We start from the raw sequence: 15,701 nt of genomic DNA, 5'->3' as shown, positions 1-15,701 counted from the left end.
CTGGAAATTCCTAGTTGATATCGTAAAATTCTTTATTTGCTTCACAATCATTTATGACCCACCAACAAACAAATCGTATCAATTTGTTCAAGATATTGTTCCAAGAACCTTTGTTATAAAAACCAAGGAAATGAGTAAATCTATTTAAAAACTGCTACAAATAGAAGCGAAAATTGCGATATAACATCATGTGCAAGAATTAATCTTATTGTTTTCGGTTATTAATTAAAAACAGATTTTGCTAACGAGGTTATGTGATTGCCAGAATACCGACCCGCAGGAATTCTGACATACCCTACGCAATGCCAAAAACCGGTCATTAGAGTTAAAAGTGTTAAACATTACAACTTGCTATCATGTAAAAGTCTGTTTTTGTGCTTTTTGAAAGATTTTCCGAGTGAAGTAAACTGTAGCTTTATTTTTGGCATACCCAAACCATAGGTTGAGCGGTTTTTCAACCCTTTCCTTTCCCTATAATAAAGGTGTTTTGTTACAGATAACGTTCAAATCGAGGGTGTTGCTGTAATGTTTTATTCGCTCCTCAGAATAATGGAAAAAATAAGTTTAATTCTTCTTGCTGGCAACTCGATGAAAACTTTCCTTAAATCTGCACTCTCTTTTTGATGGAAAATATTAACGCTGTTAGCTGTAGCAATGTTTCAAATTGTTTTTATATAATTTTAACTATCAGACTGAGGCAAACATGAAAATATAGAAATAATAGTCCAATAGCGTTGTTAGTTATCTACATGGTTACGCTTTTAATGTTCTAAATGAAAACCATGAATCTTTAGACTTAGAAATTGATCATCGGTACATCAAGATAATGTAGTTTGCAGATTTGACACTCTTTCACAACCCTTTCAATCACATCTTTTGAGGCTCTGTCACCAAACCTCTGATTAGCTAAGTAACTCAACTTGTCAACTCCTAAATGGTGAACTTGATGCATGTTATATATTTCTTCATCAATACTTGAAACTTCCTCTGCTGCTACGCCCACACATGATACTAGTGGTTTCAGCCACTTTTTGTTCACCCTTGTTAAAACATCAGCACCATTGTCCGCTGACTTGACCAAGGACATTTGTAGAGTGATGCCATATTCTTCTACCAATTGCGCAATAACCCCCAGCCACCTTTTGACTATCATTTCTGAAAATCCAAAGACTTTGGGGCGATGGCTTTCTGTGATAATGGAATTAACCCAGTTATACACTGATAATGAGTCCGTGACAATCGTAGCTTGTTTTACTCCCCACTTTATTGCAAGATTTAATCCTTTAAGTACAGCTTCAAGTTCAGCTACATTTATATGCATACTGTCATCAATTTTCCTTAGCCATGATGCATCTTCTACAATGCTACCTTCCATTTTTATGCACACACCAATAGCTATAGAGCTCGCATCACACCAGACCTTGCAACACTCATCTCTATTCACAGACCATTTGCCTTGCACTGGGTCATGTCTTGTTACCCTATTTAGTGTTTCATCTAACATCTGCAGCACTTCTTTTGCTATTGCATCATCCCACTTGCCATCAGCAGCACACCGCTTCATGTAGCTGCATGCGACTCGTAGCCAGCCAGCTACTGGATAGTGACCAATCAGTTTACCACACACAGAAAACAAATCTCTTTTTGTACGAATGCTTTCTACTGTTGGCACAGTTGAGTCACATTGCCATGTACATACACCTTTTTTACTGATTGTCACGTGAAGCCCTAGAACACGCGCTTCACGTAAATCGACAGGCTCTTTTGTGACTAGACCAAACTTTAACAAGTGGCTGCGCACAACTTCGACTGGCACTACTGACTTATTTACTAAAATATCATCAATATAATGATTAGTACCAGCAGCAACCACAGGATCAAGTGACAACACTGTTGACAATATTTTTGACATAATCTTAGGCGCTGCATTGAGACCAAAACCTAGTCTAGTCATGACATACAATGTTCCATGGAACATAACAGCTTGAAATCTCTGCAAACTACCATCAACATGCAGTTGTAAATATGCTTTCTTTAAGTCTAACATGCAAGCATCACTGCCTAACTTACACCACTTGCGGAGTTTGTCTTGGCATACTGCTGTGTCCAAACCAGGATGACTGCTGACATACCCATTCAGTTCTCTGCTATAATCCATTACAGGTTGTACCTTTGTCTCTTTATTAGGTTGTGTAGCTGCCAACAATGAAATAATGCCAGTTACAGGTCCAAGAAGCGCTTCTCGGTGTGGCTGCAGCCATCCGTTTTCTATCCATTGCATAACCTGTTTTTCATATTCTTCTCTGACGGCATCATTTATAGAGTATTCTCCACATGTATTGGACAACATAGGCTCTCTACTTAACCACTTCCAAGCAACTGTCCACTTGTGACCATCAAATTGTGCTTTAAAGTCTCTATCATCTATAACTATCGGCGGCTGTTGGTCATCATTATGACTGACAGGACTAGCTTTGTTACGTAGCATCACGCCAACTGTTCTCAACTGTCTTGCTCCAAAGAGTACACCTCTATTTTTATCTATAGATACCCCGCCTAGCTTTGCAATGCTATCCATTCCCAGTATCATCTGGCAACTGCTTACTAGCTTCGGAGCAATCATACACTGAACTGTAATTTTACAAAAGTGATCCAGTTCTATGTCAAGAGTTGTCTCACCCTTGCATGTAGTGATATGTCCATTTAACATCATTATTTGTCGCTGAGGACCTTTCGGGAGCAATCCTAACTGCTGTGCCCACTGTTGTTGTATAATTGTTTGCTCACATCCACTATCCACCAATGCTTTTATCTTTGTGCCTTTTATCCATACATAAACAAACGGTAGCACCAAAATTTTTACATTGGGGGTCATTTTTACATTGGAGCCGGTGCATGCACTTCCCCACTGGCATTTCCCTGCATCTAAAAACAGTTTTTTCTGGATGTGACCAAGTTTATTACACTGGTAGCACCTGACCTCACGGCGCTGCCAATGATGCCTCCTTTTCCCAGCAGCGCATGAGGTTGATTCACCATTTCCTGCAGTTATCATCATGCGGGCCCTGTTCACTAACTCCAAAAGACCCATGTCTTCTACAGAAGCAATAGATTTTAGTTGTGTAGCCATTTCTGTAGGTAATCCCGCCATGAATGCACATTTAAGCAATGGGTCAGGTTCTGATTGTCCCATCAAAGTTGTTAAACGTTTGAGATCTGCCAGATATACATCTAACGCTTCACCATCTCTTAAAGCTCGGTTTTGCAGCTGAATATACATGTAAGCACTGAACCTGTCTACACTAAAAGCTGTCAACAAAGCTGCCTTTAGTTTAGGATAGTCTTCCTTGATATCATCTTCTAAATGTTTATACATGGCAAATGCTGCTCCTGACAATAATAGTGGTAAGAAGGTTGTGAGATCGTCTACTTTTTGAAGCTTGGCCACTAACTCTAGCTTGTCCACCCATACACTGAAGTCACCGCTTTTACCATCCTCATATGTCTTGATAAGCTCGGATACTTTCACTGACATTTCTAGTGTAGTTTAGAGCCGAAATAGCTTGTGGTTTATTAGAGCAATCACAAAATGTGCACTAAAAAATGTAACAGAATGGTGTTTTGGTACAGCAATACCCCAAACAGGCGAGGTATTGTACCTTCGCAAATGCTATACTCCTACGCAGTAAGAAATCCTGACGTTGTTGCAGAGCCACAAAGATTTTTACGTGGAGCGTTAAGAGACCCGTACAAAACTGGTGACACAGTATATGTTAAGCCAGTGCATGCTAAATGTACTACTGTATGGGCAAAAGGAACAGTAACTGTGTTGGTATCTGATGTAGTCTTAGAGGTTGATGGCACAAACAGGCACATTTCAGAAATACGGTTAGCTGATTGTAATGGCAAGGATACGGGCAGTGATAGGGTGTCAAGTGACAATGCTGTGGAAGTTGAATTTGATTTTGATAATCTCAACATCTGTAAAAATGACAATAGTTTTGCAGGCTCAGATACTGAGAGTGACAGTGATCATGACAACGAAAATACTTCAGTGGGTAATACCAGACCAATTAGAGACAGGCGACCTCCAGAAAGATATGGAGAATTTTATGAACACTAGAGCCATGTTTGGGTTGTGACGCTTTGTATTGTCAGTTCAGATATACATGTATGTTATGCTAGTATGTAATCTATTAATATTTTCTGATTATCCTGGTTGTGATTTATAAATCAAGAGATGATGTAGTTTGCATCGTATTATGTAAGCTATTATGTAACACCCTCGGTGTCATGTAGCTAGAACTAATCCCTCAAGCCAGCATTGATGAAAAGACATGCATAGTGTCAAGTTGTACAGTTTGTGATTGCTCTAATAAACCACAGACAACAGCTGTTGCTACGACATACCGTGTTTCTGGAAGACTTTCTCAACATTTGTCGATATGCTTGGGCATTTTCAGGTGTTGTTGTAAACCATGTTTTAAACAATTGTGAAAACAATAGATCAGATTTAGGCTTTTGTGACTTCAAATCAGAATGCAGTTTAAATGAGTTTTACAGTTGATTGCTTCAGGACTGGTATGCTAACACTAAAATCATAGCAACCCTACTGTAACAGTAACAATGAAATAAATTATTGTTAACCATGTAATTGAGTCAATATTATAGACTCAATTATTGGTTTGTAGGCTCTTTTTTACTGATTACTTTTTATTATGAGTTAAAAAAAAATGAAAAAGTTTCAAATTTGCAAGCAAATAAAAGCGGTTTTCAATTGAAAGGTGGCACTGTATTTTTAAACACTTTCCAATAATGCCGTTTACAAAAATGGCATTCACATAAAGACAGCGTTCAGATAACGATTTAATGGTTACTATAATTTAAACCGATGTAGCTGTAAATGCGCCACAGAATTATGCGAATAGGAAAGTACTGCCAGAGCAAAAAATTTCAGAACATCTGTTGTAGTGTTTTTAAAAGGTAAAATATTTTTTGTGAACTTCAATGTTATTCTAACAAACAATATTATTTGGTTATTACTAATCGTTTAGACAATGCTTTTACACTGCTATTGCTGCACTACCATTTGCATATAGTGCAGTCAGTTTGTTATATTTGCAACATGCTGAATGCAATTTGTGTAAAATGTGAGTTGCATCCAAATCTTCTTCAATTTTTTATTCCTGCCTCAAAAGTTTCAAGCTGATTCATTTTGTTATTGAAGAAATAAATAATAAGTAAAAGGAAAAAACCATGAACTTGTACCTGACTGTTTGTACTTCAACAATTTTTCATTCACTTGGTAAAATTAGTCGATACTGTTGTGGAAGTCAGCAAGACCAACCCCGTTACAACCCATACAGACTTACTACCGGTTAACTAGCTAAGTAAGTCATCATTAATTAGCGGCACATGCAGCATCCATTTGAATAAGTTGAAGAGTGAACCTAGTGCAGATGTAGGAACAAAAAAAACTGTGCACATTGATTCCTGTTTTGCTCCTTCGATACGCTGCAGCCAAAGCCAAGCTGTGTGTTGTAATTGCTGATTCCCTACAAAAAGCCTAAAATTCTTCTTGATGTTAACTGTATCTAACAACAATTCTACACACTCACTGTCTATTTTCTGTACATCAAGGGTTAGGAATGTGTGTTCATGACACTTTTTCTTTGTCCAAGCATATTCGTTATCATATATTATTAATGTATAATATATGTATTGAAATATATTATACCTACCTCAAAGCACATAAATTACATAATCTTTTTATTATATATTTCAATACATCAGAGTCTTTCTTTCGAATGAGCCTATATTCAATACACAAAGAATAATAGAACTACGAAAAACGGGGTGTCAATAGTACGTCTTGCAAAAAAAACACTTGGTTCAGGTACTCAAAATGTGGCGTCATAACTCTCATTTAGCCTTAGGTTGTCGATCCCTTTTGCTGCCATTGAGGCTGTGTTTTTCTGTGACAATCAGTGATGTTAAACCCAAAGAGCGCTAACAATAAACTAAGATTCCAGATAATCAACAATGCCCGCGATCGTGCTAACGCCCGACCAATACAAACACATGTTCTAGGTTAATTAAATATGCTTCAATCAATGTACTGTCGTTGAAAAGGTAATGAAATCACATTGATTAAATTATGACCTGCGTTTGCGTGGCCCTAGGACTACATGTAAATGTCAATCGCACTTTTGCGAGATCACTGATTGAAATTAATTAGTCTCAGTTGTCACCCTTAACATCGCATTAAAAATAAAGAGCTAGTGCATAACATCATCGGGAAAATATAGTATGGTTCTTGGGGTCTGAGGTACTTGTCATAGAAATAATATGTACATAGAGAACTGATGACACTGATTCATTTGTCATCTTCATTTGTTCTCTGGAGTTGTTCTACCTTCGCCTGCCACTAGCGTCATTATCATCACTTTCGTAGTTGATAAATAAGCGGTAAGAGCAAACAACAACGAATATGAGAATTATGACATCACAATTTCTGAGCGTATGCCAGTAAACTTTTTCGCGGTAGAGCTCTGGGGAAATCCTACAAACACCAACCAGTGTCTGTCTCAGCATGGCAAACAATAGCTCATTCAAAAGCCAAGACTCTGATGTATTGAAATATACAATAAGGAAATTATGTAATTTATGTACTTTAAAATATTCTTACGTATTATAAGTATTTATTTTTGCATAGTGGTCCCTTTTAAAGGAGAGTAAAACAACTATCATGATTTTGTATCACAGTTTTGTAACAATCTATTCGGATAGACACCAGTAACTTTTGAAACTGAGATTGCTGCATGCTTTCTACAGCTGTCATTGTATGCAAGAATCTCAATATTTCTATTTCAAATGTAATCATTTTGCTCTAATGAAATTTTTTGCAAGGCATCCATCTTTAGCGGTAACATACACGTACAGTATGTATCTCGCTGTATTTTTTACTTCACACTTTAGAATAAATTATGATAGAGAAACAAAATATAAATCTAATTCAATTGCTGATTTAGAAAGCTGTCAACTATATTTGAGTAGTTTTAGGTAAACCCGGCTTACTTGCAGAGCGTACAAAGGAGATCAGGCATTTCATGCACTAGAAAAACTGATGAACATGAAATTTCTGCAATAAGATCTTTTTGCTGAGCCAATTTCACTGAGAAATGATATCAGACCTCATGACTTTAGCTTAACCTAGCAGTGTAAAAGCCTGTATTAGTCTCCTTAGGGTAGAGAGCAGTAGTCTCAGGAGGTCGGAGCTATATATAATATTTAAATGACACTAACACAGTGTATCTCTTCATCTACTCCCTTAGTTTCAGCAAGTACAATATGAACAGAACCTAACCTGCATAATATATAAGTTATACTTACCCATTTCATTTCCGTTGTTTTTACTCTGACTACTACTGGCTCATTTAAAGCTTGTGGACTAATTATAATATTTTTATCTGTCTCCTGATTGGCTGAGCTGATAAGAGTTATTCGAGCAGTGACTCATTTTTAATTTCTCTGATGTTGAATGAAAAAAATGAGCTAATTTTACTGCAGCTTCACTATTGGCCGGCTCTAAAGTCTTGTAACCAGCTGATTTCAGCAACTGTTTATAATTTCAATTAGAGTTTATTTGTTTAAAATGGCGTCAAATTAAAACTTGCAAAGCCAGCAAAGCTTGTTACTGTCCAGTTTTGTTATGCACCTGAACTGAATCTTGTTTGCTTTATTAGATAATGTAACCATGTCAATTAAAAATATACATGTATGTACTAAACAAATCTCAAAGCAATTTAACCTGTGAATACTTGTTAAAATGTTGAAAAAATTATGCTATCTATAGTCAATTGCAACTTTTTATTAATTGATAGAAATGTTTATAGACCTGAGTAAGTCTGTTGAAAATATCAGCATATCGGCCTTTTGCACAGGCTTGCAACTGTAGTGTTGGTGATTGATGGAACTGGATTTTCTCACCAGATACTCTAACTCAAGTTTGAAATGACGCAGTGAGTTATCGAATGCCGATGGGCCTTTTCAAGCAGCTATTGCTAATAACTCATAGATGTGGTATTAGGATGATGACCGACTGTTTTAATCAATCTATATTGTTGAATATATTTAATGAGATTATACGGTTGACCATTTGAAATGCTGATATTTAATAATATTGTTTCGAATAGAATAAAATTTGTGAAGTAAGGAATTTCAAGGTGTTTTCGTTGATCCTATACTTTGTTTACCAATGAGCAACAGATTAAATATTTATACGCTGAAAATAAATTATAAGAACACAATACTAAATGTTTGAGACTTGAAATACAGTCACCCTCTTGTTCTCTCGATAGTCGGCGTTTTGCTCACTCTGCTGTCTCGTCTGGCTGCCACAATGAACTTGTGTTGATAGATCAAAGAATATGAGTGAATAATCGTTTTTTTATACCCATTTATCGGTAACATTACGGTCAATTATGAAACTACATGTTTTATATTTTTCAAGGTTTTGATTGTAAGCCCGGTAGTTTGGGACTTCCAGACTACTTTTTGTTGTTTTCTGTCAGCGGAAGTTTTAACTTGAGTAAGCTCTAATTATAATATCAGTTCTGGTGTCGATTTGTTTGTTTTTCTTGTCATTTTTTTATAGACTGGGCTACAACCACCATATTATGGTCATTATCGGAAATTTCCTTATGCTAAGTTCTCAATGTCTTATTAATACAGTGGATAGGTCAAATCTCGAAGTTGAATTGTAATGGTGATTTACATCATCTTCAGGATTTTAAGAGTGATTAACTGCGGCAGTCTGCTACAAAATTGTCCATATTGCTGCAATTTCCTTTTGCTATGCCTATTTGGAACTGGCTGATATTAGATATAACATAATAACTGTAAATAACGAATAAACAATCATTTGCCCATAACTCTCATAGAAGTTTAGATTGGGGATAGTGCTAGTCAAAATAGACTAACTGAAGCTATTCTTACTTAAACAACCTGAAATTATCTGAATAAATATGAATAAGTCAGGTGAAAGGCGGCTGTTTAACAGCTCTGATGTTTGCAAGGATGCTTGAAAGCATGTTAAACCTTTTTAAAGCTCAAAGGTTTCTATTGAAAAAAGGGTTGGTTCGTCCAAATCTATGCATATGTAGCTATAATTTTAATTGGGTATGTCTGTTTAAATAAATAAGGTTAGCTGTTCGGAATTTACTGCTAAGCTAAATATTTTTAACTTTTCTACTCTGGGCTACCTCTCTGTCATTAACAAGAAGCTTTTCTAGTACACAACCAGGTTTTATGCAAGCAACCTAGAGTACAATCCTTGTGTAATGTCAGTATTCATTGTCAAGCTTTGGCATCTAATTCTTCGGTTGTCGACATAAAGCAATAATGATGTTGGTTATATAAAAAGACGGTAACTGCTTTGAATTAACTAGGATAATTGCTATACATAATAATGTACCTTACAAGAGAATTCCATAAATACTTGCAAAATAAATAAAAAATGATTAGGTTGACATACAAGATAGGTTTCAAACATGTGAAATCGCATCTCTATTTTTAAACAACAAGAGCAACAAAAGTAGTAGGGCTACAAATAATTTTTTTTATTAAATTACACTAGAAATTCCACTGTCATACAGCCCACGACCAAAGAGATGGCCAGAGATATTGGCAAAAAAATAAAGGGTACTGATGGTTGAGAAATGCAATATTAGCAATCAAATGGCTCTGCAGTGCAAACGGATAACTGCCATGGTAGATGTAATGTACTGGGTGTGGGTGTTATTATATACAACAATAAGCAATAATGAATGGAAAAGATGTTTATATTTTCCCCCTGCAACAGGAGAAATGCAATATTGGCCAATATTAGAAGTAAAAATGCACTGATATTCTTAGAATAATCAATTTTATTAATATAGTAATAATAGAAAACCAATACACAATTTTGTTTACATTTCAAAACGTCATAGGTAGCAATATCGAGAAGTTGTGGTATTTATATAGGTTTTTAGAAAATTTATTTAAAAAGTGTTTTGTCATGACAAACAACAACAATGAAAGGAAAATATTACATGTTTATATCTCTCCCTTGCAATAGGAGAAATGCAATGTTGGCGAATATTATAAGTAAAATGCACTGATATTATTAAAATAACCAATATTGTTAATATAGTAATACAGAAATAATAGAAAACCTATGAGCGTTCATGCGTCTCAAAGATTTCTGCAAACTGCAGCAAAATAAAAGCTGTTATAAAAGTGTTATAAAGCTGTAGGCCTAATTTACTGTAATGTATGTAATTCAACAACAATAAAGAAATATGTTTATTATAACTCTGAAATGCAAAATTAGAAGTAAAATGGCAAGCTATTGTGTACTATACACAGTTTGAAAGTTGGTTGCGTTGAATGTAGAATGGTTTTGATAAGCGATCTTTAACAGAAAGCGGGTAGGAGCATTCACGCGTATAAAAATGTAGCAAAATAAAAAATGTTCTCGTCATGAAGGGGCGTTGTAGTTCGGCCCTAGCTTGTACATAAGTTGTAAAGAATTTCGGCTAACGTTTCAAATAATGAAACCTTCGGTGATTGGACAAAAAACACAGGCTGATAAACTGTGTACCACAATTTCGTACCTGTAAATTGGTCTACGCCTCAAACGGTCTACCTTTATTACAGAAACCTTCGAATAAATTCGAATACAAGTAAAAATGGCCATAGACTGATGAAATGAGCACGGTTTTCTCGTGAAATGCGCACTGCTAAATAGTTCTACAATTGGTCACACAGCTTTATTGGCGTTTAAATTTTCGGTCTTAACTTTTATTAAACCGAGCTTTTCAAGCTTTTTGTGGCAATTTTCGTTCAAATTAATCTGTCTATTTGTGTATAATCCGATCAGATGGGTAAGTTTTAAAATAATACCGACGATTTACAAATACTTGGTAACATATTTAAATAGGTTTAAATGTGTTTTGTATCGTTATTATACTTTAACGACTTTACATTCCAATGCTTAAATTTTTTGATGAAATTTCTTGACGAGGGTTCGTCTCATTGTTGATGAATAATTTTCGTAAGTTGTGTGCACATGCATTTATCATAAAAACTCCCACACTTCCGCTCCGCTCGTGTGTTCGTGGGATTAGCATGGTGAAGATAAAAAGTACTTCATGCCGCAATTTAATTCTTGTATCAGAGTTACTCAGCTTTTCGCAGTATTGCCGCATCACCAGAACGGCTTGCACTATTTGTCAGCTCATTGGTAGTACATAATAGCATAAAGTCATTCCCAATTAGAATATCAAATATTTGATGTAACCCTCTTCTAACTTGTTTGACATGTGCATTAAAACCACATCTAATGATGAGCAATAGGCAATAATAATTGTATGACCAAGAGTATCAAGGACCACTTTGGAAATATCGCTAAAAGTTCCTCTTAGTAATATATTAAAATTTTTTAAATATTACCAAGTTACACTTTTGTGTAATAGCAGTAATTAAAATCTGATTCTGAAATGATTTAGCACTCAAGAAAATAAATTAATATTAGAGCCAGAAAGAATTTTTAAATCTAAAGGCTATGAAGGAACAAATTTGACACTTGACCCATTTGTCTCTTTTGAAAGAGACAGTCTGTATCTTCTTCTATCAAAAGTAGGCTGATGCTGGAAAAGGAATCAACCACTTAACTATTCTACCTGATTTTAGAACAGACAGAGTAAGTACGTAGTTGAAAATGGAACAAAGCAAAATGTAACAAGAAGGCTTTGTAAGTAATACTTTAGACTTTTTAGATGATAATAGTAGAAGGCTTTTGAAATAAGAGAATTGGAAGGTCTCATTGATGGTGAACAAATAAACACATTGTTAAGGGAAGATAGAAGCAGTGACAGAAAATTTTAGCTGTTAGTTTATATGGTTTTTGCTACATGGTGCTATGTTTGTTATAGAACAGGCATACTTGATAAAAGCAATATACATATTTTTGAAACTATCTACAGGCCGCCCTTCAGCATTAAAGTGATATGAAATTAAATAGCGTAACTTCCGGTTTATGACAAAATGTGTCACAGCTAAGTGCTTACTAAGTACTCTTGGTGTATGTTACATGTTTGCTGTACTACTGTCTTTGTTATGTCTAAAGCTTACAAGAACTAAACCCCCCTACAACTTTAGCATGAAAGAGTACACAACTTCTTAATCAAGAGAAAAATGGCAATAAAACATCTTTCTAATACTAGTTGTCATATCCAAGATTATTCTCTATCTCTAAGACAAAATAAACACAAAACCGATGCATTATATATAATAGACTGTCATTGTGGTAGGCAGTATCTATTTAGTTGTCAGTCTGTGGTTTGGTATAGTTTTGAAATATGAATGGAAGCACCAAATAGTTGCACTGAGAGAAAATAGTGCACGTGTCAGAAAATGCTTCAAATGACATAAATGTTTTATCTTTTCTATTCCCATGTCAACGATTGGACTTGAAAACTTATTATGACATTTAAATCTAATTTATAGTATGTTAATATCTTACACAGGTTAAAATGTTTGTTTATAATTAGGCCTACACTGTAAAATAATTATTTTCATCAGCGAGCAAATACATAATCATTAGTTAAACAATTTGAACACTAAATAACAGGAAATTACTAAGTCAATCAGAGAGCAAAAAACCAGATATATCTATGGTAATAATTGTCACTTTAAAGGTTACCAGGGTCAAACAATTTTTGAAAACTTTAGCACGTTCTTTACTGGAAGTATGCAGTGTTATCTTGCTAACATTTCAATTGCTAGCTAAATTATATTGTAATAGTCATGTAACCATTGACCCTGACTAAACAATAACACCATGGGTCTGTAAAGTAAGTATGCGAATAATGCAGCAAATTTTAACAAAGTTTATGAGACTGATAGCTATGAAGTTTGAAGGAAACCTGTCAAAAATGCACCTATTCATCTCTGAGGGCTTCAGTAAAGCATATTTTAATTGCCTCAGCTCCCAAGCTAGTATGAAAAAAACATAAAGAGTTGGTTATACTTTACGAGTGCCAATGGTATCTATATTGTATCTATATTATATATATATATATATATATATATATATATATATATATATATATATATATATAATACCCATATCAACATGCTTATGCGTTTGACAAGGGTATCAACAATTTTGATAGAACACGCTAACAACTTGATTAATATCAAGTATAGGATACTGTGTGCATATGTACGTGTGTGTGCGTGTGCGTGTGTGTGCGTGTGCGTGTATGCGTGTGTGCGTGTGTGCGTGTGTGCGTGTGCGTGCACGTGTGTGCATGTGTGTATGAGTGAGTGAGTGTGAGAGTGCGTGTCAGCTAAAGTATGGACAGACATGTGTCCATGTGCGCACACATGCACACATGCACACATGTTCTATAAGTAGCATATGATGACTAATTGTGCACTAAACTTTAGCTACATACCAGTCAGAACATCATAATTTCATTGTTAAGTAACTGTCAATATAAAAAGGAAAAACCCTATTTATATAAAATAAATAGTGGGAGAGAGTTTTATAGTCTGCAGTGTGTTCTAAAATATAAAATATTTGAGTGAGACTTCAGGATAAATCATCAAGAAGCATAGAAACCGTTTTACATAGCAATTGTAAGATTTATCAATGACTATAAGATAATTTTGTGTCCATCTGTGCATAGGTCAAATATCATTGTTTAATTTTCATCTATACATAGCAAAGGATACACTTAACATCTCTCTGGATAAGGCCTTTAAGTTAATGCTTTGTGTGTTTAGCATAAGGGTTTGGGGTTTGGGGTTTGGGGTTTGGGTTTGGGGTTTGGGGTTTGGGGTTTGGGGTTTGGGGTTTGGGGTTTGGGGTTTGGGGGTTTTAACGATTTTATCTGACATGCTCAACTTACATTTTAGATTAAAAATAGAAAACTGAACCCCACTTTATAATTTGTTAGCTTAACCATAACTGGAGTTTTCTTGGTTTGCATTCACACCTTTTTTTCCATTTTTTTATCTCTTTATTTGTTGTTAGGTTTTATGTATGCGTTAGGCCTAATCATAAAATAGGATTTGTGCATTTTTTATGTCATTCGCAACTGCTAATTTATCTTTTTAAACAGGAAGACGATTTTCCGGTAGAAAACTAAAAAATAGTTATTTTATACATCGTCAATAAATTAACCCAGCAGTATATTGTAAAAAAAAGGAGAGCCTTCCGCAGTTATCTATCTGTATCTAGATGGACAACGGTTATGCTAAAATACAAACTTTGATGATGTTCCAATTCTTATAGTAAACAGGCGCAGTAACACACGCGCTAATCAATTGCCTTTTAGTACTTGTATTTGTGAACAATTGTGAAGCTATTTGTTTTCTCAGCATAGCGATACGTCGAACGGTTTATCACGATGCACTAAAATATCAGGAACTTGTATATGTAATAGAGATAAAACTGTATATTGGTAGTTTAATCCCACAGGTGTGGCGATGTGGCAAAATTGATGTTTTAAAGCTGTAACAAAATTATCTGTATTTAAATCGAATTTAAGAAATGGGATTGATTTGATAATTTACATTGTATGGGAATTTTTATGTAGTGTGATGCATATATTTGACCAAAAATTGAAAACAGTGGAACTTGGGTTATACGAGAGGTATATTGAAGAAGCGTCAACTGTAATGGAACTAATAAAGTAGGCTGCTTGATGTAGTAGCAGACTCATAGTTACCAGCTAGTCCTGAGATTAGATACAGCAGCCATTTGGTTACCTTTACCATGTTTTCAGTTCTGGTGACAGAAAAGCCTTTCTATCTCTTAAAGGGCCGCAACTGCTATGTTATACACTGAAGATATAAAATGCAAAAAATATTTGCTCTTTTCTAATGAATTACTAAAAAAATTAAAACAAAAGTGAGGTTTTCCAACTTTCTCAAACCACACAAACTTTTGATTTTTTTACTACGAGAATAGTGTTTTGTTTTAATAAAATAGGAGGAGACATAAAAACTTGAAGGTGTTTAAATGTAAACATAGAATCATCAGCAGTTAATGACTAAATACAGTATAGTCTGTTTTGCCTAAATAATAGTGACAAATTATTAGGTGTTGGAATATATGATTTTAGTGTGTGTCAGTGTTGGCATCATAAGGCTAAAGTACTGTATAGAGTATAGACAAATAGAGTGGTATACAAACCTGTAGTAATTATCTGATATGATAAACGATATGATAAATATCTGATGTCTGGTGTCTGGTAAACATCATTAAAATCACCATCAATAAAAATAATAAGAAAACAATATGTTAATCTAAGTGAATATAGTTACCTACAATATTTTTAGTGCATGTTTTGGTTATAATCAGCAAGAAAATGTAACATCGCAATGCAGTTTGTGCAGAGTTCTTACCTTCAACGCAGCCGGGTAACAAAAAAGTTGAATCAAATTTATATACATCTAGCTTACTAAAGCAAACTTGGAAAAAGTTTTGGTATGCGATGTAATAAACTTTCACCAAAATTTTATCAGTGGTCGGTTTGTGAACCTAGTTTTTACCATAACCGAGGACGCTGAACTATAAGACACAACTGCCAAATTTTAATTTTGGTAGAAATTATTGTTAATTATTGTTATTTTTGCGGAAAAAAACA

The 15,701-nt window shown here is 34.8% G+C and overlaps 1 protein-coding gene across 1 annotated transcript; it reads right to left on the bottom strand.

Moving 5' to 3' along the window:
• Positions 1-796: 796 nt before the first annotated feature.
• Positions 797-3,535, bottom strand: LOC137398823 (uncharacterized). The gene has a single exon (XM_068084997.1). It carries the CDS (start codon positions 3,533-3,535, stop codon positions 797-799), a length of 2,739 nt encoding a protein of 912 aa, XP_067941098.1.
• Positions 3,536-15,701: the final 12,166 nt, after the last annotated feature.

Source organism: Watersipora subatra, chromosome 6 (assembly GCF_963576615.1).
Source record: "Watersipora subatra chromosome 6, tzWatSuba1.1, whole genome shotgun sequence".
In the NCBI taxonomy this organism is placed as follows: domain Eukaryota; kingdom Metazoa; phylum Bryozoa; class Gymnolaemata; order Cheilostomatida; family Watersiporidae; genus Watersipora; species Watersipora subatra.
The sequence above is the reverse complement of the archived record's forward strand: the minus strand, read 5'-3'. Positions and strand labels throughout refer to the sequence as shown.

Coding starts and splice junctions, on each gene's coding strand:
- LOC137398823 (XM_068084997.1), bottom strand. CDS start 3,535: ATGTCAGTGAAAGTATCCGAGCTTATCAAGACATATGAGGATGGTAAA.